The sequence below is a fragment of the Salmo salar genome, chromosome ssa24, assembly GCF_905237065.1.
Source record: "Salmo salar chromosome ssa24, Ssal_v3.1, whole genome shotgun sequence".
In the NCBI taxonomy this organism is placed as follows: domain Eukaryota; kingdom Metazoa; phylum Chordata; class Actinopteri; order Salmoniformes; family Salmonidae; genus Salmo; species Salmo salar.
Window position 1 is genome coordinate 29,314,366 of NC_059465.1, and position 24,114 is coordinate 29,338,479.

Consider the following 24,114-nt stretch of genomic DNA (forward strand, 5'->3'; position numbering starts at 1 on the left):
TTCCGACAGTGCAGTAATATCTAACAAGTGTGTGTAGACGTGGCTGTTTCACTGTATCATAGTGTTGCTTAATGATTACAAGCACATAGATGAACCCCTAACCCTCTCCCCACCTAAGGATCTTCAACCCCGCCGACTACAACGCTAACTCTAGCGGGTCTCGTCAGGAAACTTGGGAAGCAGAGGGGAACGAAGGTGGAGATGGAATAGGTGAGTAGGGTTGGGCGGTATCAGGATTTTCATACCGTTTCTGTACAACTACGGGGTATACGGTATTACTGAATGTGTACACAAGGGGTGCTATTTAAAAATAAGAAACTCGCAAAACATTTTAGGCAACAGTGATCTTGATCCTGGAGGGGATTAAATGTCTCTGCTGTAACCAATAAACCCACTCCTTTTCGAGGTGTAGGTTTTAGAGCTTTAAAGCATGGTTGTAGTAGTATAGTCCTGGACACAGTTGGAGCAGTGCGGTTTGGCCTCAACCAGGACCGTGTTCATTAGGCACCGAAAAGGAAGAGACCCGATTTTAAAACAGGAAGGGACTACCTGGGTTTGTCCAATAAGAAAGTATTTTGTTTTCCTTTGTGATACATTATAGTGTTTTCTCTGTGCGTCCCTAATGAACACAACTCTGATTGTGCTGCTGACTGAGCTCTGTTGGACAGAGGGGTACCCCCCGGGCATGATGACTAACTCACGTACCCCTACTGTCCCCTACCATCATAGGAGGAACATGGAGAGGCAACTTGGAAGACTGGGCTGCAGAAGACTGGAATGAGGATGTGAGTGATGGTTGCCACTTTCGACTTTATATTACAGTGGCTACACAAGCACACACACATAACAAAGGTTCTCTTCCTGATATTCTGTTTTTATCAACAGCTGTCTGAAACCAAAGTGTTCACTGCCTCTGCTCCTGCGAACCACATCACATCTGGACACAAGTATGGGCTCCAATCTAATGCTCACAGGAACGCACCCTTAACCCCATGAAATACTCTCATATCTCTGTCTTTCCTCCAGTCTTATAGCACGAATTCTCACAAAATAACAGTAAAATGGCTTTGGGTTGGAATGCGAAGGTTTCATAGTAATGATATGAGTTGTGGGTGTATGTAATCGTTTCTCTGTATCGGCTTGTCAAATGATGGTTACAAGCACATAGCTGAACCCGTTGTGTGCAATACCTCAATCTCTGAATCTCCTTTCGTCCGGTTACTGAATTATTTTTCCATTGCATTCACTCTGCTCAACTTCTCATGGAGAGAGAATGAGAGGTATTATAAATAAATAGAAGTGATATTTCATTGTGGCAAAGAAGCAGTATCAGGGTACAACACTAAACTATCCATTCAGTGTCCCATCGTAAATGTACTGGTCGTCCTCTTTCCTCTCCAGTGTGGACATGGGCTCGCTGCTGCCCAAGACGGGCGGTGTGGAGGCGGATCTGGGTGGCATGGAGCCCCCTGCCGCTGTGTGCGTGGGGGGCCAGAGCCTGGTGTTCACCAACTCACACCACAACTGCGCTCGCACCGCCACACACAGCTATGCCAGCGCCGCCTCTGGCACTAACTACACCCACGGTGCCCTGGTGAGGCAGCCAGCCACACACACACTTCCTTTTCATGGTTATACGTATCTGTACAGGCTTTCACACAGACACACTATCAACTCTCTTGCTCTGTCCGTTAGTCCTCAGTCCATGGCTCTGGTTTTGGGACTCTGAGTGGGCCCAAGCCGACCCCGGCTGAGGTTATGATACCAGAGCAGCTCAACGGGCCCCAGCTCACCCCGCGGACCCATCAGCAGCTGGTCACCGCGGGCAACAGCAGTGTCGCCAAAGAATCAGGTCCACCTGCAGTTCAAGGCTCCGCCCCCATTTCTGCCAGCGAAACCAGGGCCCCGAGAGTGGAGAAGGGCCCTGTTCCAACCTCTCACTGTAAGACATACGGGTGCTATCATATGGAAAAGCTTCAAGTGAGGTGTGGGTACATGTCATTGTTTGTCTGTGTCGAATAGGAGGAGATAATGATGGTTACAAGCACATAGCTGAATCTTAATGTGTGGACTACCTCAATGACTGAATCTCCTTCCATCCTCAAATTGCATTCTTTCCCCAATACATTATCACTCTGCTCAACTTCTCATTCTATCCCCCCAAAAAGTCAAATGTATAGAGATGTAATGGTGACAGTGGTGGGAGCAGACTCATGGTACATGCAAATTTGATGAGTCAGATCTGTATTTACTGGACTGCTAATGCCACCAGTAACTCTTCTCTCTGTCTTCTCCAGTAGATCTAAAGATTCTGCCGGAGCCGTCTGCTGTCCTCAGCCAGCTGGCCCAGCGGCAGCAGCAGGCCCAGCATAGCTCCCTGCCCCAAGCAGAGCCTCTGTCTCTCCCCCCCCCAGGTCCCTACTCCCCCAGGCCACTATGATGCCGGGCCCCCGCCTCCCAGAGACGGACCCTCCCTGGACCATCAGGCTCCCATGGCTGAACCCCCACAGAGGCAGATCAAGACCCAGAGACGCAGAGTACCTCCTCCCTCAAAGGTTAGCAAACGTGTGTGGAAGTAGAGGCTGTCTGCTCACTCAGAGGGTACATAACAATGAGTTTGTTTTTGAACCATTTGTAAACCTATCTAAAAGTACTGTAGGTAAGTGCAACTTTGCACACTGTCACACATTCGGTCTGAAATGTCTTAGAGCGTGTGACTGAGTGCGATTTATGTATCAAACTTTGAATAGTTTATGTGCTGCGGTGGGATTTCATGTGTTAATGTCCCTCTCATCCTATTTCCTAATCCCTCTTGCTCGGTCTCCTCAGATCCCCTCATCTGCAGTGGAGATGCCAGGCTCAGCAGATGTGTCTGGTCTCAACGTGCAGTTTGGGGCCTTGGACTTTGGCTCGGAGCCCAGTGTGATTGACATGGGCCACCAGGCCGAGCCTGCCAGGGAGCCGGTCCCCACATCTGTACCACAGCCCCAAAGCAGCTTGTTTTCCAAACCTGGACCAGTCAGGTGTTTATTTATTGCATTTTCTTTGGCTTAATTAGTATCATTGTGTTGTAGAGGCCACAGTGAACTTGCTTTACACTAACTCATCCCTTTACGTTGTTGTTGCAGTGAGCCCCTTGGCAGCTTGTCGTCCGTGCCTCCGTCAATATCAGACCCCAGTTTCCCGTCTCTGGGTTTACCCAGTGCCACACCATCCCCCTCCCTGGGTCTCCCCAGCGCCGCCCCACCATCCACCCCCTCAGCTAGCAGAGTGGACAACGGCCCCCCGCAGAGCATGCCCCCCCACCTGGGCTACCCCCAGAGCAAAGACGCCCCCTCCGCCCCTCTCACTGTGAGTCATTCACACTGCACTTGTCAGGTGTGGTCAGACACTCTCTCGATTAAGACTACTCCTCCTGTCTCTCATAAATATGGAGATAATGATGGTTACAAGCACATATCTGATTCTTACTATGAGGAATACCTCAATGACTGAATCTCCTATGGTCAATGGACACTTAAGACCCTCAGGCATTATTTAAGATTACTGGAGCTCTACTATATCAGCACTGTATAGTGAAATCAAGATGGCCGACTGAGAATGTCAATGTCTTTCACAGAATGGCTATGGTGGCGTGAGGACACAGGTCCCACAGGACTGTAAGTACTCAGGAGAATTTGTGATTGCCGAAAGTGTTATTTCATGGTTAAGTCCAGCATGCTTGCTTATCTGTTTCTTCTCTTTCAGCGATGTCGTTGGCTTCTCGAACCCCTAAGCCTGAATCACCTCCCATGAGCAGTGACAGTGGCCCCGTCCACCATGTTCCCTCCCCAGCCCCCACACCTTCCCACTCTGCCCCTCTGCCATCTGTCAGCAGGTAAGCCCATCACTCCCCTTCTCCCAGTCATTCTTATCATGGAGATGATGATGGTTACAAGCACATAGATGAATCTTAATATGTGGACTACCTCAATGACTGAATCTCCCATCTCCTCTATTGACTGACAAAATAATAGAAGTCCTTGTTGTAATGAGTTGGTTCAAACTTTAAGACTCATCGGATGATTTGGTAACGTTACCTGTTTTCTCTCCACGGTCTCCCCAGTCATGTGACCAGTACATACTCGTCAGGATCTGCCCTCTCCACTAGCTCCTCCCTTACGGTCAGCACGGCGTCTTCTTTTGGGGTTAATGTAAATCATGTCTGAAACTCATCTAAAATAAGCACTGAAAATGTGAAGAGGAAAAATGCTACCAAAAAGCTAAACTGCTGTCAGTCACACTCTCTCCCTCCCTCTGCCCTACAGATGACCAGTGAGGAGAGCAGTAGTCTCCATGCCTTCTCTTCCTCATCTGGCCCTTCCATCAATGCTGCGGTTAGCTGCTCCAATGGCATGATGCATGTCCCCGGAGCACCTGGTCTATCCGCCAATGGCAACACCGCCCTCTCAGCTGCCGGACGCACTGCCCAACCCCTGCTGAACACCACCTCTGGTGAGCTCAGGAGAACCATGCTGTCACACACAGGTTTTTTTATTGGCACTTAACGGTCCTACTCTGCCGTCTGTATTATTTGACTGTAGACCTGTGTGATTTTGACTTCCCTCTTTGTCTCTCATTCTTGTTCCACAGGCAAAGCCCCCCCTAACTTGGCCCAAGGAGTGCCCCCTCTGCTGGCTAATCAGTACATTATGGGCCCTGGAGGCCTGCTCCCTGCATACCCGGTAACTACGCTAGCCCTCTTTTTCTCTTGCATGCTCTCAATCTTTGTTTCCATGAATTCCCATCCATTTCTCTTTACGAGTCTCGTTTTCCCCAAGTCTTTCTCTCACTGGCCTGCCATCGCACCCTTTCTCGCGCTCTCTTCCCTTTCATACCTTTTTGGTTCTCGGTTGAATATGTGGATTCTTTTGGTTGACCTGTTTCATTTGGTCATTGTCCCACTCTAAAGCAGATCTATGGATATGAGGACCTACAGATGCTGCAGTCTCGTCTGCCTATGGTGAGTCACTTTTCACACATGGATCATCACTTACTACGTCGATGAAGAGCAATGCAGCACACATTTGTTTGCCCAGACGGACTCTTGCACGGTCTCTGGTTTAGATGACCCAAACAAAAATAAATGTTAATGATTAATATTGCATATGTGTCCCTGTCATAATATGGAGATGATTACAAGCACATGGCTGAATCCTAATATGTGGACTTCCTCAATGACTGTTGAATCTGATGTTTGGTTTCTCCTGGTGTCTATTTCTCTGTAGGACTACTATGGAGTTGCATTCCCTGGTACAACCGCAGCAATGCCTGGCAGAGATGGGCTAGCCAACAATCCATACTCAGGTAATGCTTGTTCCACACTCATTTACAAATGCACTCTTTTCGGTGGCCAGAACCAGATCTTGGGTGCGCACCATAATATGGAGATAATGATGGTTACAAGCACATAGCTGAATCTTAATTTGTGGACTACCTCAATGACTGAATCTCCATCTCCTCTGACTAACACTACAATTAAAGCTTGATTTACTTCTGGGGGGGTGGAGGTGGCTGAATTGAACAGAACTAGCTAATTCAGCTCCTCCCTACTACTCATACTCTCACAGTGCCTTCAGAAAGTATTCATACACTTTGGCTTATTCCACATATTGTTGTTACAGCCTGAATACAAAATGGATTAAGTTTATTGATAATCCATCTACAAGCAACACCCTGTGATGACAGTGAAAGCACGTTTTGCTAATTTCTTAAAAATGAAATGCAGCAATATCTTTTTAAATAAGTATTCATACCCGAGTCAATAGTTTGTCGAAGCACCTTGGACGGCGATTACAGCTTTGAGTTGTCTTGGGTATGTCGATCAGCCTTGCACACCTGGATTTGGGGATTTTCTCCCATTCTTTCTTGCAGATTCTCTCAGGGTCTGTTAAGTTAGATGGGGAGTGGCGGTGAAGAGCAATCAAGTCTTTCCACAGATTTTCAATGCGATTCAAGTCTGAGCTTTGGCTGGGTCACTCAAGGACTTTCATATTCTTGTTCTGAAGCCATTCCAGCATTGCTTTTGGTCATTGACCTGTTGGAACGCAAATCTTCGCCCCAGTCTAAGGTCGTTTGCACTCTAAAGCAGGTTCTCATCCAAGATTTGCTTGTATTTGGCTCCATTCATTGTTCCCTCTATCCTTATCAGTCTCCCAGTCCCTGCTGCTGAAAAGCATCCCCATAGCATGATGCTGCCGCCACCATGCTTTACGGTAGGGATGGTGTTAGACGGGTTATTAGCTGTGTCTGGTTTTCTCTAGACATAACTCTTTGGCCTGAATGCAAAGCGCTATATTTGTTTCATATGACTACAAACTTTTGCCTTATGATCTGTCTTTCACGTGCCTTTTTGCAAACGCCAGTTGGTCATGTGCTTTTTTTCAGGAGTGGCGTCCATCTGGCCATTCGCCCATAAAGACTTCTGGTAGTTTCTCATCTCAGCCAAGGAACTCTGTAGTTCTGACAGTGGTCATTGGGTTCTTGGTTACCTCCCTGACCAAGGTCCTTTTTGCCCGGTTGCTCAGTTTGGTCGGACGACCAGCTCCAGGCAGTCTGAGTACTTCAATATTTTTTCCAATTTCACAATGTTGGAAATCACTGGGCTCTTGGAAACTTTCAACACTATAAATGGTTTTATACCCTTCCCCAGATATATGCCTACATTTTGGAGTGTCATAGCAAAGGGGTCTGAGTACTTATGGAAGTTAGATTTCTGTATTTAATTTTCAATACATTTGCAAACATTTCTAAAAACAAGTTTTCACTGTCATTATGGGGTGTGTGTGTGGGGGGGGAGAAATACATTTGATTTGTTTTGAGTTCAGGTTCGACCACAAAATGTGGAGTAAGTCAAGGGGTATGAATACTCTCTCTCATTCCCTCTTATGCATTTGCCTGTTCTCAGAGGGGGAATTCCGACCCGGGTTAAGCACACGTAAATGGAACGTAATTCCTTTTTATGCACTTCTCTACCCATATTCTGACTTTCAATTTAAGCATAAGAATAGCATGCTATTCGTTGGGGGGGAGATCAAAGAAATGAATGTGTGGCGGAGGTGTCTACAGATACACCATCTTCGGACCTTGTTAATTCCCTCAATTCCACCACCTTTAAGCACAAAAGATTAAGGTCGAGCAACCTGTCGGTTCCAAGTGGTACATCTACTTAATTATTTCCTATATAACACCATTCTCCATGCACTGTAATTTACAAATTGATAAGAGCTAGGTAAATGAGTCATCTGTTTAGATAAGGGGATTGTAAATATTAATGACAGTTGTTTTAGATCTATTTGACCATGTGATCGCTGGAGACTAGAGGTCGACCGATTATGATTTTTCAACACAGATACCGATTATTGGAGAACCAAAAAAAGACGATACCGATTAGTCAGCCTATTTATTTCTCATAATAACAATTGCAACAATACTGAATGAACTTATTTTAACTTAATATAATACATCAATAAAATCAATTTAGCCTCAAATAAATAATGAAACATGTTCAATTTGGTTTAAATAATGCAAAAACAAAGTGTTGGAGAAGAAAGTAAAAGTGCAATATGTGCCATGTAAAAAAGCTAACGTTTAAGTTCCTTGCTCAGAACATGAGAACATATGAAAGCTGGTGGTTCCTTTTAACATGAGTCTTCAATATTCCCAGGTAAGAAGTTTTAGGTTGTAGGAATCTCCTCGCCCCTACCTGGGCTCGAACCAGGGTCACATAGAAAACAGCCACCCTCGAAGCATCGTTATCCATTGCTCCACATTGCTCCCTTGCAGAGCAAGGGGAACAACTACTTCAAGGTCTCAGAGCGAGTGCTGTCACCGATTGAAACGCTATTAGCGCGCACCCCGCTAACTAGCTAGCCATTTCACATCAGTTACACCAGCCTAATCTCAGGAGTTGATAGGCTTGAAGTCATAAACAGCTCAATGCTTGAAGCACAACGAAGAGCTGCTGGCAAACGCACGAAAGTGCTGTTTGAATGAATGCTTACGAGCCTGCTGCTGCCTACCACCGCTCAGTCAGACTGCTCTATCAAATCATAGACTTAATTATAATAACACACAGAAATATGAGCCTTGGGTCATTAATATGGTCAAATCCGGAAACTATCATTTCGAAAACAAAACTTTTATTCTTTCAGTGAAATACGGAACCGTTTCGTATTTTATCTAATGGGTGGCATCCCTAAGTCAAAATATTGCTGTTACATTGCACAACCTTCAATGTTATGTCATATTATGTACAATTCTGGAAAATTAATTACGGTCTTTGTTAGGAATAAATGGTCTTCACACAGTTCGCAACGAGCCAGGCGGCCCAAACTGCTGCATATACCCTGACTCTGCTTGCACGGAATGCAAGAGAAGTGACACAATTTCCCTAGTTAAAAGAAAGTCATGTTAGCAGGCAATATTAACTAAATATGCAGGTTTCAAAATATATACTTGTGTATTGATTTTAAAGAAAGGCATTGATGTTTATGGTTAGGTACACATTGGTGCAACGACAGTGCTTTTTTCGCGAATGCGCTTGTTAAATCACCTGTTTGGAGAAGTAGGCTGTGACTCAATGAGAAATTAACAGGCACCGCATCGATTATATGCAACGCAGGACACGCTAGATAAACTAGTAATATCATCAACCATGTGTACTTAACTAGTGATTATGTTATGGTTGATTGTTTTTTTTTATAAGATAAGTTTAATGCTAGCTAGCAACTTACCTTGGCTTCTTGTTGCACTCGCGTAACAGGTAGTCAGCCTGCCACACAGGCTCCTCGTGGAGTGCAATGTAAGGCAGGTGGTTAGAGTGTTGGCCTAGTAACCGGAAGGTTGCAAGATTGAATTCCCGAGCTGACAAGGTAAAAATCTGTTGTTCTGCCCCTGAACAAGGCAGTTAACCCACCGTTCCTAGGCCGTCATTGAAAATAAGAATGTGTTCTTAACTGACTTGCCTAGTTAAATAATGGTTAAAAAAAAGTTTTTAAAAATCAGCCACAATCGGTGTCCAAAAATGCCGATTACCGATTGTTATGAAAACTTGAAATCGGCCATTCCGATTAATCGGTCGACCTCTACTGGAGATTAATGTGAAACCAGTCATATGGCAGCAAACTGAAGCATGCCAACATGTCACCTTTTCCACAGTGAAGTTGAAGTGCTGGCCTTGTAACTTGGGATAAAATTGAGGTCCAAACTATAGGCTTCTGTAGCCATGCGCAAATAACAGTGTAAAGGCAAACCTACAGAGTCAATTTATTTTGATTTGATTTCTGTTTTAATTACACTGAACAAAAATATGAATGCAACAACTTCAAAGATTTTACTGATTTACAGTTCATATAAGGAAATCAGTCAATTGAAATAAATAAATTAGAAAACTATGGTTTTCACATGACTGGGAGTAGAGATATGCATCTGTTGGTCACAGATGCATGTTGCCTTCAAATGAGTGGATTTGGCTATTTCATCCACACCCGTTGCTGACGTCTATAAAATTGAGTAGTAGAAACGTGTTCTCTGGAGTGATGAATCACGCTTCACCATTTGGCAGTCCAACAGCTGAATCTGGGTTTGGCGGATGCCAGGAGAACGCTACCTGCCCCATGAGTAATAATGGTCTGGGGCTGTTTTTCATGGTTCGGGCTAGGCCCCTCAGTTCCATTAAAGGGAGATCTTAACGCAACAGCATACAATGGTGATCTAGACAATTCTGTGCTTCCAACTTTCTGGCAATAGTTCGGGGAAGGCCCTTTCCTGTTTCAACATGACAATGCCCCTGTGTACAAAGCAAGGTCCATACAGAAATGGTTTGTCGAGGTCGGTATGGAAGAACTTGACTGGCCTCCACAGAGCCCTGACCTCAACCCCATCAAACACCTTTGGGATGAATTGCAATGCCGACTGCGAGCCAGGTCTATTCGCCTAACATCAGTGCCCGACCTCACTAATTATCTTGTGGCTGAATGGAAGCAAGTTCCTACAGCAATGTTCTAACATCTAGTGGAAAGCCTTCCCAGAAGAGTGGAGGCTGTTATAGCAGCAAAGGGGGACCAACTCCATATTAATGGTCATGATTTTGGAACGAGATGTTCGTTGAACAGGTGTCCACATACTTTTGGCTATGTAGTGTACTCTTATTTTTTATGTCGATCCAGAGAATCCCAAACATGCTCAATGGGTGATGACATGTCTGGTTAGTATGCAGGCCATGGCAGGACTGGGGCATTTTCAGCTTCCAGGAATTGTGTACATAGCCTTACTACATGGGGCCATGCATTATCATGCTGTGACATGAGGTGATGGCTGTGGATGAATGACACGACTATGGGCCTCAGGATCTCATGGCATCTCTGTGCATTCAAATTGCCATCAATAAAATGCAATTGTGTTAGTTGTCCATAGGTTTGCCAACTTTTTCACTACCAAATAAGGGACAAGAGGTGGCGTGCCAGTGCACGGTGCTACGGCGGTATGGTGTTGTGTGAATGACTATACAGTGTATATTCAATTGGAAAGGCAAAACATTTGTATATTCCATTTAGCCTTTAGCTTTACTAAAACTGTATCATTATGTGAATAAACCTCAAAATAAATTATCAAAGAAATCACAATTTGGACCTTTACAGCAAAAAAACTACTTTTCAAATGCAAAAGAGGAAAAGAGGGGCATGAGTCACTCACCAAGTCTACATATTTTTTGCTGCTTTTGACTGATTCAAGCAGTCCTTTCTCCTCATGCATAGCCAGAGAGAAGTCATTACATGACAAATCACAGTTCACAGATATTTGAAGTTCATTTTTGATCAGCTCTGTGCTACATCGGTTTCTTGAGTCTGACCATTTAATGGTCATCAGTCAGAAAAATCCTCTCTACAAAGGCATTTGAGTCTGGCTACTGAGGACAAATGAGACAATCCTGAACATGTTGATCAAGTTGGCTTTCCACCTATTTCTCACTGGTGGATTTTGTGGTATCCTGTCTGGCTTTCTGTATTTCCTCCCGGCTAGCACAAAACTCTTCATAGAGTTGGTCCATACTGACTGTCTGTCATTTTGAGGGCAGCCACCACTTGCTCCAGGTCAGTGAAGGAGAGCTCCTCATAGAGGCCAATCAGTTTCACCATTACATTTTCTGGTGAGAAATCAAACCACTTATCAATTTATGTAATGACAGTGTCATAGGACTTCAAAGTCCTGTTGCTGCTTGGACCTTTGTGCTGACAATTGTTTGTCCATCAGCTGCTTGGTCTACTCAGGAAAAAACTGTCCTGTTTCAGCTGAAGCATCTTACATTTTGGACTTCCTCATAAACATCTGTGATGCAGAGCATTGTTTCATTCAGCATTTTTACGAGTTGGTCAAAAACACACCCACTTTGTGGAAAAAGCACAGATACATCTCAGCAGCTTCCGTTTTTTTCTTCATACTCAAAAATACTATTCAGTGCCACAGGACAGGTCTCCCTATCTCCCCAAGGGACCTGAAGTATGATGTGTAAGAGCTGGCCAGCTTTGCTGGAGACGATCGACAGCTGGATGAAGAGAGAGCCATCATGTGCAAACATGTCGCAGAATTTCACGCCACTCAGTGTCAACAAAGGCAAAATAATGCACGCAGTTCTTCTCTTCGGGAAGCAGATACTGATAAGTGGCTGTAGATCTGTAAATGTTTGTCAACGGACATATAGATTAATACATTATTCAACGTAGCTACCCGATGTCTGACCCTCCTGTTTGTTGTGATGAGTTTGTCCACTGTCAGCTGTAGGTAAACACATGTTCAAATCCCTTTTAGAATCCGTGTGTTGTGGAAAGGTAAACACTCATTGTTTCAAGCTAACGTTAGCGAACCAAAGATGGGAATTCAGTGGCCTCTATAGTGACAGCAGTTCACTTGCATTTGCTAGTGAAAGAAATTAAATGCGAATACAAAAAAATACCTGGTCGCATTTGTGCGAGTGTGATATACATTTAATTATGCGTCCCATTAGTTGTATTTTCCACGTAACATTACGAGGATCACGCAAACTGGTAGACTAACTGTAATTATGATCCACGTCACAAAAACCATTACAAAAGTATAATTAAATATAAATGTAGCAATATTGATGTTACTCTTATTGATGTTACACAGGAAACGGAAACCAGTTGTTACTTACTTTTATTAATGTGCTGGTTGACAACATACCTAGTAAAGTGTGCTTTACTATACATCTTTGTCTGTCGTGACTACAACACAAAGCATATTGCAACATGGTGGCAGTGGTACTCAAAAGAACCTGGATCTCATCGATGTAAATGAAGAATACATCCCAGGCGGCAAAGTGCTGCGTTTACAGCCTTGTCATCGCGCCGAACGTCTACGTTAGTGACTCTATGCTAAAAGCTAACTGGCTATTCACAGACTCTCTTATTAGGGACAAGAGAGTCTGTGATTACTCCAACGTTGCAGGTGGCCACTAGAGTCCCCAATTCAGTGAGATATTTGTCTAAACTCTCATCTTGGCCCTGACTTGGCATGAAAAAATTCTCTCAATTGTTTCATTTTTCTTGGGTGGATTGTGTGGCATGTGTGACCCACACTTAAGAGAGCGCTTACTCAGAGGCTGATCTCTCAGTTTAGAGAAATGCATACAGATTGGAAGAGCTGCAGAACTGTCCAGACAGAGAGCTAAAGTCAAATGTGCAGGGCCCTGTAGCAGTGCATGTAGTAACACAAAAAGAGAGATCGAGAGGGAGAGGAGACCCTACAGAGGGACAGTGCATTATACAATGCAGATACTGTGGACGGACACATGAGAGAAAAAAGGAAAAATGCCCTGCATATGGAGAAAAATGTAAATCCTGTGGAAAAAACAATCACTTCTCTACAGTTTGCAAAAGTGCAGGGACCAGCAAGAAAAACAGTCCTGGCAATGGAAAATGCGTCAGCTGACTCAGTGGTGAGGATGTTCTGTGCGTCACACTAGGGCCAAAGTCAGAGAGCATCGATGTGGTGCAGGAGAAAACCACAGACCCCAATGCAGCTCTCTTTGCAACCATGTGTGGTCAACAAAAAGTCAGTCAGATTTCAGCTAGATTGTGGTGCTAGTTGTAATGTTATCCCTGCAAACCTCATAAACGCCAGTCACCTAGAGCCCTGCAGTCAGGTGTTGGTGATGTATAACGAGTACTCTGACGCCACTGGGGAAGTGCACACTTAAAGTGATCAATCCACGCATTAAGAAAACCTACCGAGTTGAGTTCATCGGAGTCAACGAGAATGTGCACAGGCCCATTCTAGGCAGTAAGGCTATCCAGGCAATGGAGTTAATTACTGTGCAGCATCACAACATCCTGGCAATCAAGAAAACAGGATCCTGGACTAAAGAGCAAATTAAACAGGAGTACTCTGATGTATTCCAGGGAGATGGATGCTTACCTGGCAAACTGAAGCTGGAAGTGGATGAGCGAGTGGAGCCCGTCCAGCTGCCAAAGAGAGTGCCAGTAGCACTATATAAACCACTCAAAGAGGAGCTCAGTGTTCTAGAGAAAAGGATGATAAAAGCAGTTGAAAAAAAGCACAGATTGGATTAGCAGCCTGATCGTAGTGAAGAAACCGTCTGGACAACTAAGTGTGCATTGATCCGAAACCTCTCAAGGCGCTCAAGAGGAGCCATTACCCACTTCCCACTGTTGAAGATGTGCTGCCAGATCTGAATAGAGCACGTGTGTTCTCTGTGATGTAAAAAACTGATTTTGGCATGTGGAACTGGAAGAGGAATCCAGCTTTCTCACCACGTTCTCTACTCCCATGGAACGCTACAGGTGGCTGCGCTTGCCAATGGGAATCAGTCCAGCCCCAGAGATCTTTCAGAGGAAGTTGAACCAGGCAATGGAAGGACTTCCAGTAGTCAAAGTCATTGCAGATGACATCCTGATTGTGGGAGAAAGAGACAATGATGAAGCGTCGACTCTGGACCATTACGACAACCTGAAAATGCTCCTGGACAGATGCAGGAAGCTCAATATCAAGCTGAATCCGGAAAAGCTGCAGCTCCGGCTGAAGGAAGTGCCCTATATTGGTCGCCTGCTAACATCAGAGGGGTTGAGTGGACCCAGGAAAAGTGACAGCCATCAAACAGATGCCTAGGCCTACAGATGTGCAGGGGGTGCAGTGCTTCCTGGGCATGGTAAACTACCTAGCCAAGTTCTGCAGCCACGCCACGGAGCTCTGCAAGCCACTGCAATAGCTAACACACAAGGACTCACTGTGGGAGTGGTCAGAGAAACATGAGCAGACTTTCAATAAAATCAGGGATACCATTGCACAGACCCCTGTGCTGAAATACTACAACCCAACAGAGCAGCTTGTACTACAGTGTGATGCTTCAGAGTGGGTTAGGAGCAGCCTTGATGCAGGGAGGACAACCAACAGCATACGCCAGCAGAGCCCTGACAGAGACTGAAAAGGGTATGCACAGATAGAGAAGGAGCTGCTTGCAGTGGTGTTTGGCATGGAGAGGTTCCACCAATTCACATATGGATGAACTGTGGAAGTGCAGTCAGATCACAAGCCTCTAGAGAGCATCATGACAAAGCCTCTCCTCTGCGCACCAAAAGACTACAGCGCATGCTCATGAGACTCTATAACTACGAGGTCAGTCTCCGATACGTTCCGGGAAAACGTGGTGCTGGCCGACACCCTGAGCAGGGCGTACCTCACAGAACAAGACAACAGAGGCCCTGTGGAGGTCCAAGTGGAATCAATCAATATGATACACTACCTCCCTGTGTCAAGCGAGAGACTAAAGCACATCCAGAGAGACACTGAGCTGGACCGGGAGCTCCAGACACTGAAAAATGGGATCCTGCAGGGGTGGCCTGAAGTGAAAGGACATGTACCCTTGGAAGTAGCCATGTATTTTCACAACAGAGATGAGCTGAGTGTGCAAAATGGAATTATCTTCAGAGGTGAGCAAGTCGTTGTGCCTACTGCCCTCAGGTCAGAGATAATGCAGAGAATCCATTCATCAAACAGGAACAGAGGGATGTCTGAGAAGAGCTCGCGAGTGTGTCTACTGGCCAGGCATGAATGCACAGCTGAGAACATACATGGCACAATATAGCACCTGCACTGCATGGGGTATAAAGCAGCAGAAAGAAACGTTGAGGCCACACGAAGCACCAAAGCGTCCCTGGGAAAATATAGGGACTGACCTGTTCCAGTTCAACGACAGACTACATGGTCACAGTTGATTCTCTCCAACTTCTGGGAAGTGGACCATTTGGAGAACACACAGTTAAACGGTCTGCACGCTATGGCATACCTGACATCCTTTACTCAGACCATGGTCCCCAGTACTCTTCAGACGAGTTCTGAAGTTTCAGCAAGGCTTGGGACTTTACACACAACATTGTCTCCAGGATATCTGCAAAGTAATGGGAAAGTGGAATCGGCAGTGAAAACTGGCAAAAGCAAAGAGAGCAGGTGCTGACCCATACCTGGCCATGCTGGATCACAGAAATACCCCATCACAAGGAACAGAGCAGCCCTGCAATGGTGCTCATGGGAAGACGTACAAAGACACTACTTATAATGAGTGAAAATCTTCTGAGACCGGGGATGGCAAACTGTCAGCTGGAGAAGTCCAATCAGACAACAGAAACAGGCAAAGTACTACGACACCTCTGCTAAGGATCTCACAGAGCTGCAACGAGATGACGGGGTGAGAGTTCAGCCACTCACAGGACAGAAACAGTGGTGGCAGAGGGCCAGAGTAGTCAGATCTGTGGAGCAAAGGTCATACGAGGTGAAGACAGAACAGGGACACGTCTTCAGGAGGAACAGGCGACACCTGAGGAAGAGCAGAGAAATGGAGGAGGATTTCCCCACTGTTGAGGAGCCTGGCACAGAGTCAGTAAACAGAGCACCAGCTGATGCCCAGCAGGGTGCTGAACACAACCTAGAGGTGAACGATGCACCTCAACATGAAGATCCAAACATCTCAGGTCAAGCACCTCCTGATGTAATAAACACTCCCCACACAAGGTCTGGTAGGGCCATACGAAGACCTATACACCTGAAAGAATTTGTGTGAAGGTAAAAAAATAATAATAATTAATGGACAGTCAGACGGTAAACAAACATTCAGTTCACATTCCAGTTTATCGCAGACATGAACTACAAGCCAGTGTTAGGTGGAGTCTGCCTTTTGTTCTAAAAAAAAAAAAACGAGAACATGTAGCAATATTGATGTTACACAGGAAACGGAAACCAGTTGTTACTTAATTAATGTGCTGATTGACAACATGCCTAGTAAAGTTTGCTTTACTATATCTTTGTCTGTTGTGACTACAACACAAAGCATATTGAAACAAACATCTTGGGATTAAATGGAGTGGGGAGTTTAGAAGACTGAGCGATGAAGAATGAATGGGTGTTAGCTATAGAGGCAATGCTCCTAAAATGCCTTGGCACTAGATTTGAGATTCTATCAATTTGAAAATCTGAAATTATGTATGCGCTGCAAAGAAATACAATTGGCACCTTTACGTAGGCTTTAAACACCTGACTTTTCTAGTGAACAGCTGTCAGATTATTTTTGCGTTAGCCTATTTAGTGTAGCCAGTTTGTGTAGCCAGTTTGCGGTCTGTCGACGCGATCATTTGTTTTGTTTTTATGTTTCCCAAATGATTTTGCTTTTAGTGTTGATTAGGAACCGTGTCTAAAAGCCAACACTTGTGCGCTGGCCCTAGTGATTGGCCCTGTTTGATTGGCCCAAGTTTAGTCTACTATAGAGACTAAACTTAGGGGCATGTGCTAAGAAAAACATTACTTATCTCCAATTTGCTGTGCGCTTCTGATACTCTCAAAACGTTGGACAGGGTTAGCAGGTCTGCAAACTGCAGTCAAGTCAAGACCCCGGTGAGGACGATTAGCATGCAGATGAGCTTCCCCCCAACTTGAGACATCTGTGGCATTATGTTGTGACAATTGCACATTTTAGTGGCCTTTTATTGTCCTCAGCACAAAGTGCACCTTTGTAATGATCATACTGTTTAATCAGCTTCTTGATATGCCACACTTGTCAGGTATTATCTTGGCAAAAGAGAAATGCTCACTAACAGGGATGTAAATAAATTGGTTCACAAAATTTTAGAGATACGCTTTTATTTCTGCTCATGAAACATGGGACCAACATGTTGCATTTGTTTTTGTTCAGTATACATGCCCAGACTTCTCACTATTTTTTAAATAATTTGTATTGTGTTAAATATTAGCCACTATTGGTACCCACTGTCAGTTATACCCACATTTAACTGTTACTGACGTTAGTGTTCGTTTACCTTTATTTTCTCTGTCACGTTCGTGTGGTTGTTCCTGAGGATCGCTAGCAATAGTAGATCATATTAGACAAACGTATTACAAGTTATGCAGTAATTTGGGACATGTAGCCTATTTGAATCATTATGGACCGCAGACTATACGTAGCAGTTTAAACATGGCACATGACTACTGGACCGTTGTCATCAGTGCCATGAATAATTATTTGTGAAGATTTTTAGGACTATTGTTCAACACCTTTTGTACACTCCTCCCCTTCCCGACATTTCATGGATTGAACAATTGACTATGGCAACATTCGGGATGAATCAAACAACTATTTATGATTTACCAATGTATTTAGTGCATAAAGGCTCTCCAAACCTGTTTATTATTCATAAATACTTTCCTAACCCTAAATAATATATAATATCAGTTTTTTTTTGTATCTACCAATTGGTGCAGAAAGAAACATGGGTGTATGTACATGGCCTTCTGTTATTGATCCTTAACATTTTGAGCCTAATATTCTGAACTCTCTATATATTCTATTGAGTCTGAATTCTAATTAAAGGAACACCAAATTTAAAGGGATGGATTTAGATAAATGTACAAACCCTATTGAGTGAACTCGACAAGAAAACCTGTTAGCCAGCAAGTGGGAGTTTTCAGCAATTTAATTATATGTATTCAGCAGTGCAGGGGAACCGCACCTGCAAAGCCTGTAACGCACATTCATAAGGCAAGTCTGAATACCAACTACTGAGAAGTGTGTAGGAAAAGCATTAAAAAACTATGAATCGGGCCCATATTGATCACCATCTCCCCTCTTTTAGGTGAAGCGACCAAGTTTGGCAGAGGGGACTCGTCTTCCCCAGCTCCCCCCACCAGCCTGTCGCAAGGCCCCTCCGCTCAGCCCCAGCAGCCCCCCCAGGCTCAGAACCAAGGTCTAGGACAGAGCCAGGGCCAGCAGAACCAGGCCTTCCTCAATCCACCTCTGCCCCCAGGCTACGGCTACACCGGCCTTCCTTACTACGCCGGCATGCCCGGGGTGCCCAGCGCCTTTCAGTACGGCCCCACCGTTTTTGTGCCTCCGGCCTCGGCCAAGCAGCCCAACATGGGCTTGGGGAACCCCTCCAGCCAGTACCACCATCAGCCTAGCTACGGCCAGCACGCGTATGGAACAGGTGAGTGTGTCAGTGAGTGAACTGAAATCACTGGCTGAGAGGGAGAGTTCTTGCTTAGCGAGCATGGCCCCACCCCCCTGCCGGATATAGTCGCTGTTCACATGCTATTCTAGCCAGTTGCCTTATTGCTTCTCTCTCGGTTCTTCTTCTCCCCCTTACCCCTCCCCCTTCCTCTGCTGTCCTTTTTACTCTCCCCATCCACTTTACTCGTTCCTCCTGGTCCTCTTCCATTCCTCCTCTCAGCTTTTGACGACCTGTCTCAGGGCCACGCGGGGGAGTACACTAAGGGAGGGTACGGAGGCTCTGCCCAGTCACAGGCCAAATCAGCTGGCAGCGGCCCAGGGAAAGGTACACTCACTGAACTCAGCTGCCCCAGGACGCACCCCCCTTTCCCTTCCCTTCCCCTCCCCGCCCCCTTCACTTGTTATCAGCCGTGATATATATATATATAACATACTACTGTTCTGAAACACCCCCCTCACTACTAACTAAGAAATACTCCCTCAGTCACTACTAACTCTTGAAATGGTGAACTTCCTCACTAGAAATGTTGAACATTGCCTACTGACATCGTGCCGCCTCGTGGTGGCAAACTGACATGTTTGTGTCCTCTCGCTCACAGCTCCAGGTTTGTCCAGCTCAGGCAGCAGTGGAGGGGTGCCCGATATTGGCGCGTCAATGTACAGCAAGACACAGGTGAGCTTAGTAACATTCTGTGTACTGTGGCCTATGCTGAATTCAGTCAACACCTGGTTTATAGTTGTTGCTGTTAGTGTTGTCACGATACCAGGAAGCAAGGGAAACAAAACATGAAGCAGATTTCATTTCTTGAGGGGAAAACTATCCTAATTTTGGGGAAAAAAACAGCCTTATGTTTTCACCCAGAGTCACGTGTTTCATTTCCAAGCTATAGCACACAATATTTTACAAAAGTAGGTTTTAAAAGAAGATAGTTTAGTCTGTTTCATGTTTTCTTTTTTGCCAAAGAAAATTGTATCGTTTTAGAGTTTCAGCCAATGATGTGTATACAAATCATTGGTTTCAGTCATGTCTGAGAATAAGCGGCTTCGATTGATACGGCTGGTTGGATTAATTGATTTTAAGGAGCAGACCACCTCAGTTCCACAGGATTGAAATATGAATGAGGATAAATTCAGGATCATACATAATATAATGGTCCTCTCCACACTCTGTTCACTGCCCCCCCCAAACCAACCCCAGTCTTTTGATAAGCAGGGCTTCCACGCGGGAACGCCCCCTCCCTTCAGCCTGCCGTCTGCGCTGGGGGGCACGGGCCCTCTGAACCCCGGCGGTGCCCCCGGTTACGCCCCACCACCCTTCCTCCACATTCTGCCTGCCCACCAGCAGCCACACTCCCAGCTGCTACACCACCACCTCACCCAAGACGGACAGGTAACATCCCTTCAACCTGTTGTTGATAAACACCATACACTTAACATTCTCCTCCTGTTGTTGATAAACACCATAGACATACATGGACTTAGTGTCGGAGCTGAACTGCAGTGGTGCAGACTGCCTCCATTGAAAATGAATGACTTCCGCCGGATCACAAAGGTTTTAATGCAGTCTGTCAAGATAAGGCGTAAGACTGATGTTACGGTTAACATATCATTAACATATACACTGCTCAAAAAAATAAAGGGAACACTTAAACAACACAATGTAACTCCAAGTCAATCCCACTTCTGTGAAATCAAACTGTCCACTTAGGAAGCAACACTGATTGACAATAAATTTCACATGCTGTTGTGCAAATGGAATAGACAACAGGTGGAAATTATAGGCAATTAGCAAGACACCCCCAATAAATGAGTGGTTCTGCTGGTGGGGACCACAGACCACTTCTCAGTTCCTATGCTTCCTGGCTGATGTTTTGGTCACTTTTGAATGCTGGCGGTGCTTTCACTCTAGTGGTAGCATGAGACGGAGTCTACAACCCACACAAGTGGCTCAGGTAGTGCAGCTCATCCAGGATGGCACATCAATGCGAGCTGTGGCAAGAAGGTTTGCTGTGTCTGTCAGCGTAGTGTCCAGAGCATGGAGGCGCTACCAGGAGACAGGCCAGTACATCAGGAGATGTGGAGGAGGTCGTAGGAGGGCAACAACCCAGCAGCAGGACCGCTACCTCCGCCTTTGTGCAAGGAGGAGCAGGAGGAGCACTGCCAGAGCCCTGCAAAATGACCTCCAGCAGGCCACAAATGTGCATGTGTCTGCTCAAGCGGTCAGAAACAGACTCCATGAGGGTGGTATGAGGGCCCGACGTCCACAGGTGGGGGTTATGCTTACAGCCCAACACCGTGCAGTACGTTTGGCATTTGCCAGAGAACACCAAGATTGGCAAATTCGCCACTGGCGCCCTGTGGTCTTCACAGATGAAAGCAGGTTCACACTGAGCACGTGACAGACGTGACAGAGTCTGGAGACGCCGTGGAGAACGTTCTGCTGCCTGCAACATCCTCCAGCATGACCGGTTTGGCGGTGGGTCAGTCATGGTGTGGGGTGGCATTTCTTTGGGGGGGCCGCACAGCCCTCCATGTGCTCGCCAGAGGTAGCCTGACTGCCATTAGGTACTGAGATGAGATCCTCAGACCCTTTGTGAGACCATATGCTGGTGCGGTTGTCCCTGGGTTCCTCCTAATGCAAGACAATGCTAGACCTCATGTGGCTGGAGTGTGTCAGCAGTTCCTGCAAGAGGAAGGCATTGATGCTATGGACTGGCCCGCCCGTTCCCCAGACCTGAATCCAATTGAGCACATCTGGGACATCATGTCTCGCTCCATCCACCAACGCTACGTTGCACCACAGACTGTCCAGGAGTTGGCAGATGCTTTAGTCCAGGTCTGGGAGGAGATCCCTCAGGAGACCATCTGCCACCTCATCAGGAGCATGCCCAGGCGTTGTAGGGAGGTCATACAGGCACGTGGAGGCCACACACACTACTGAGCCTCATTTTGACTTGTTTTATGGACATTACATCAAAGTTGGATCAGCCTGTAGTGTGGTTTTCCACTTTAATTTTGAGTGTGACTCCAAATCCAGACCTCCTTGGGTTGATAAATTGGATTTCCATTGATTGTTTTTGTGTGATTTTTGTTGTCAGCACATTCAACTATGTAAAGAAAAAAGTATTTCATAAGATTATTTCTTTCATTCAGATCTAGGATGTGTTGTTTAAGTGTTCCCTTTATTTTTTTGAGCAGTATATATATATTTTTTTCACCTTTAACTAGGCAAGTCATTAAGAACAAATTATTTTTTACAATGACTGCCTACCCCGGGCCAAACCCGGACGACGCCGGGCCAATTGTGCGCCGCCTTATGGGACTCCCAATCACGGCCGGATGTGATTCAGCTGATAAACACTACAGTCCCTGGAATCGAACCAGTTATGTTTCTGGATTCGAACCAGGGACTGCCTCTTGCACTGAGATGCAGTGCCTTAGACCGTTGCGCCACTCAGGAGCCCTGAGTATATAAATAAAAAGTGGAGATGGGGTTCTGGGATGGGTTCCAATGAGTTTTGACTAGGAAGCGCCGTTTCTGTATATTCCCATCTTGCTCAAACAACTTTTCTACCCTCTAGTAAATACCCCTCTCCCTAGTTTGACCCAATAGCCAATAATTGACTGTGGGGTGTGTGTGCATTCTGTCTCCCCCTGTAGGGTGGTCCGGGTCAGCGCAACCAGTCCAGCAGCATGCAGCAGAAGAGCCAGGGCAACAAGTCCAGTTATGGAAGCCCTTACTGGGCCAACTGAAGGGTACACCTGGGGAGTCTGTCCTGGCCCCCCATCCTAAAGGCTGTGTGTGTCCCTTCTCCAACTCCCCCATTCATTTTTCTTTCTCTTTTCCTTTTTCAAAATTGGTTGTACATGTAAGATATTTATGTATGTATTTATATATATATATATACTGTATATGTAATAGTAGAACATGAAATGTGGTTGCTGCATTTTATTTTTGAAAGACGTTTTTGTTTGCTTTTTCAAAACTGCAGGAAGACATTACAAAAATACATCTGAGAACTCCTATAGAGGAAAATGGAAAAGGAGAGAGCTTTAGCACTGAGCGAAATGAGGACATCTCAGATGGGGGGTTTCCACATTAACAAACTACATTTGTCTCTTTTTTTTTATACACAACTCTTGAGTTATCCCCTTCATTTTCACCTTTTTAAAACTTCAGCCGTAGGTCTCCTCCCTCCTTTTACTCCGTTTTCTGTTTCTGATTGGGTGGCTCTGGCAAGGGGGGCTGCCTCTGTGCCTTCCGCCGCATCGATACGCCTCAAAGACCTGCCCACTTAAATTGTATATTTTAATTTCATTTTAACCGTTTCCATCTGAATAAAAGTTCTGAGCAGTAATCATCTTGCCGAAGTTCTTTCTTGTCATTTTAGTTTGTGAGGTACTGATTGTGAGGGCAGACTGGACTTAGATGTTGTGATTGAATGTGTGATTTGTTGTTGACCCTGAACTGACCAGGGCTACCACTGCACAACAACTCCTTCGTTCTTGAGCGCCATCCATACCGCTGACGTAGAGATGCTTATTGTACAATGGCTAATCTGGAGGCTAAAGAAACGCCCACTTCTTTAGGCGAGGTTCTGGTTAGAGGAGTAGAACACTTGAAAAATAAAAGGAGATCCTCACACTCTAGGAGCTCAGATGCAATAATTTAATAAATGCTTCGACAGATTGGATAATCTGGATAATCGTTGGTTATTAAATTATTCCATCTGAGCTCCTAGAGTGAGAGGCTCTCTTTTTCTATTGCACAATGGCTAACTTGGCAAGCAATTTTAATTTGGCATTGGTTATTCATTCACAATACTCATCAGAAACCCTAGCAAAATCTCTGGAAATGCTAAAGTTGTACCAGTTTCAGCTATATCTCAAATTCCTATTGAAAGAATGGCCAAAACTGTATAAGCAGCCTTAATCTTAAGAAATGTAACTGAACAGAAATATAAATGCATCACATGAAGTGTTGGTCCCATGTTAAATGAGCTGGGGGGAAAAAAATCCCAGAAATTGTCCACAAAAAGCTTATTTCTAAAATTGTGCCCAAATTTGTTAACATCCATGTTTGAGCGTTTCTCCTTTGCCAAGACAATTCATTCACCTGACAGGTGTGGCATATCAATAAACTGATTAAACAGCATGATCATTACTCAGGTGCACCTTGTGCTTGGGACAAAAGGCCACTTGAAATGTGCTGTTTTGTCACAACAGAATGCCATGGATGTCTCAAGTTTTGAGGGAGCGGGCAATTGGGATGCTGACTGCAGGAATGTCCACCAGAGCTATTGCCAGAGAATTTAATGTTAATTTCTCTACCATAAACTGCGTTCAACCGGCCTCAAACTGCAGACCACCCATAACCACATCTGGCTTCTTCACCTGCAGGATCGTTGGGATGTTGAGGAGTATGTCTGTAATAAAGCCCTTTTGTGGGGAAAAAGTCATTCTGATTGGCTGGGCCTATGCCCGCCAAGGCCCACCCATGGCTGCACTCCTGCCATCATGTGACTTCCATAGATTAGGGTCTAATG

General features: G+C 45.3%; 1 protein-coding gene and 2 non-coding genes across 3 annotated transcripts in view; all 3 read left to right on the forward strand.

Moving 5' to 3' along the window:
* Positions 1-22,926, forward strand: part of LOC106585693 (ubiquitin-associated protein 2) — a 28,281-nt gene extending 5,355 nt beyond the window's left edge. Inside the window, exons 7-27 of the mRNA XM_045706627.1 lie at positions 119-210; positions 730-785; positions 886-947; positions 1,402-1,594; positions 1,696-1,942; positions 2,298-2,437; positions 2,481-2,555; positions 2,830-3,023; positions 3,129-3,351; positions 3,620-3,659; positions 3,748-3,877; positions 4,106-4,193; positions 4,308-4,494; positions 4,633-4,724; positions 4,955-5,002; positions 5,268-5,346; positions 18,195-18,545; positions 18,789-18,893; positions 19,168-19,241; positions 19,767-19,958; positions 22,229-22,926. Of these exons, the coding sequence (XP_045562583.1) occupies positions 119-210; positions 730-785; positions 886-947; positions 1,402-1,594; positions 1,696-1,942; positions 2,298-2,437; positions 2,481-2,555; positions 2,830-3,023; positions 3,129-3,351; positions 3,620-3,659; positions 3,748-3,877; positions 4,106-4,193; positions 4,308-4,494; positions 4,633-4,724; positions 4,955-5,002; positions 5,268-5,346; positions 18,195-18,545; positions 18,789-18,893; positions 19,168-19,241; positions 19,767-19,958; positions 22,229-22,321 (2,761 nt within the window). The 3' untranslated portion in view covers positions 22,322-22,926. The remainder of the gene's footprint in view (positions 1-118; positions 211-729; positions 786-885; positions 948-1,401; positions 1,595-1,695; positions 1,943-2,297; positions 2,438-2,480; positions 2,556-2,829; positions 3,024-3,128; positions 3,352-3,619; positions 3,660-3,747; positions 3,878-4,105; positions 4,194-4,307; positions 4,495-4,632; positions 4,725-4,954; positions 5,003-5,267; positions 5,347-18,194; positions 18,546-18,788; positions 18,894-19,167; positions 19,242-19,766; positions 19,959-22,228) is intronic.
* Positions 2,020-2,098, forward strand: LOC123730464 (small nucleolar RNA SNORD121A). Its single transcript, XR_006761908.1, has one exon. It is a non-coding gene; the product is annotated as a small nucleolar RNA SNORD121A (small nucleolar RNA).
* LOC123730465 (small nucleolar RNA SNORD121A) lies at positions 3,429-3,506 on the forward strand. The gene has a single exon (XR_006761909.1). It is a non-coding gene; the product is annotated as a small nucleolar RNA SNORD121A (small nucleolar RNA).
* Positions 22,927-24,114: the final 1,188 nt, after the last annotated feature.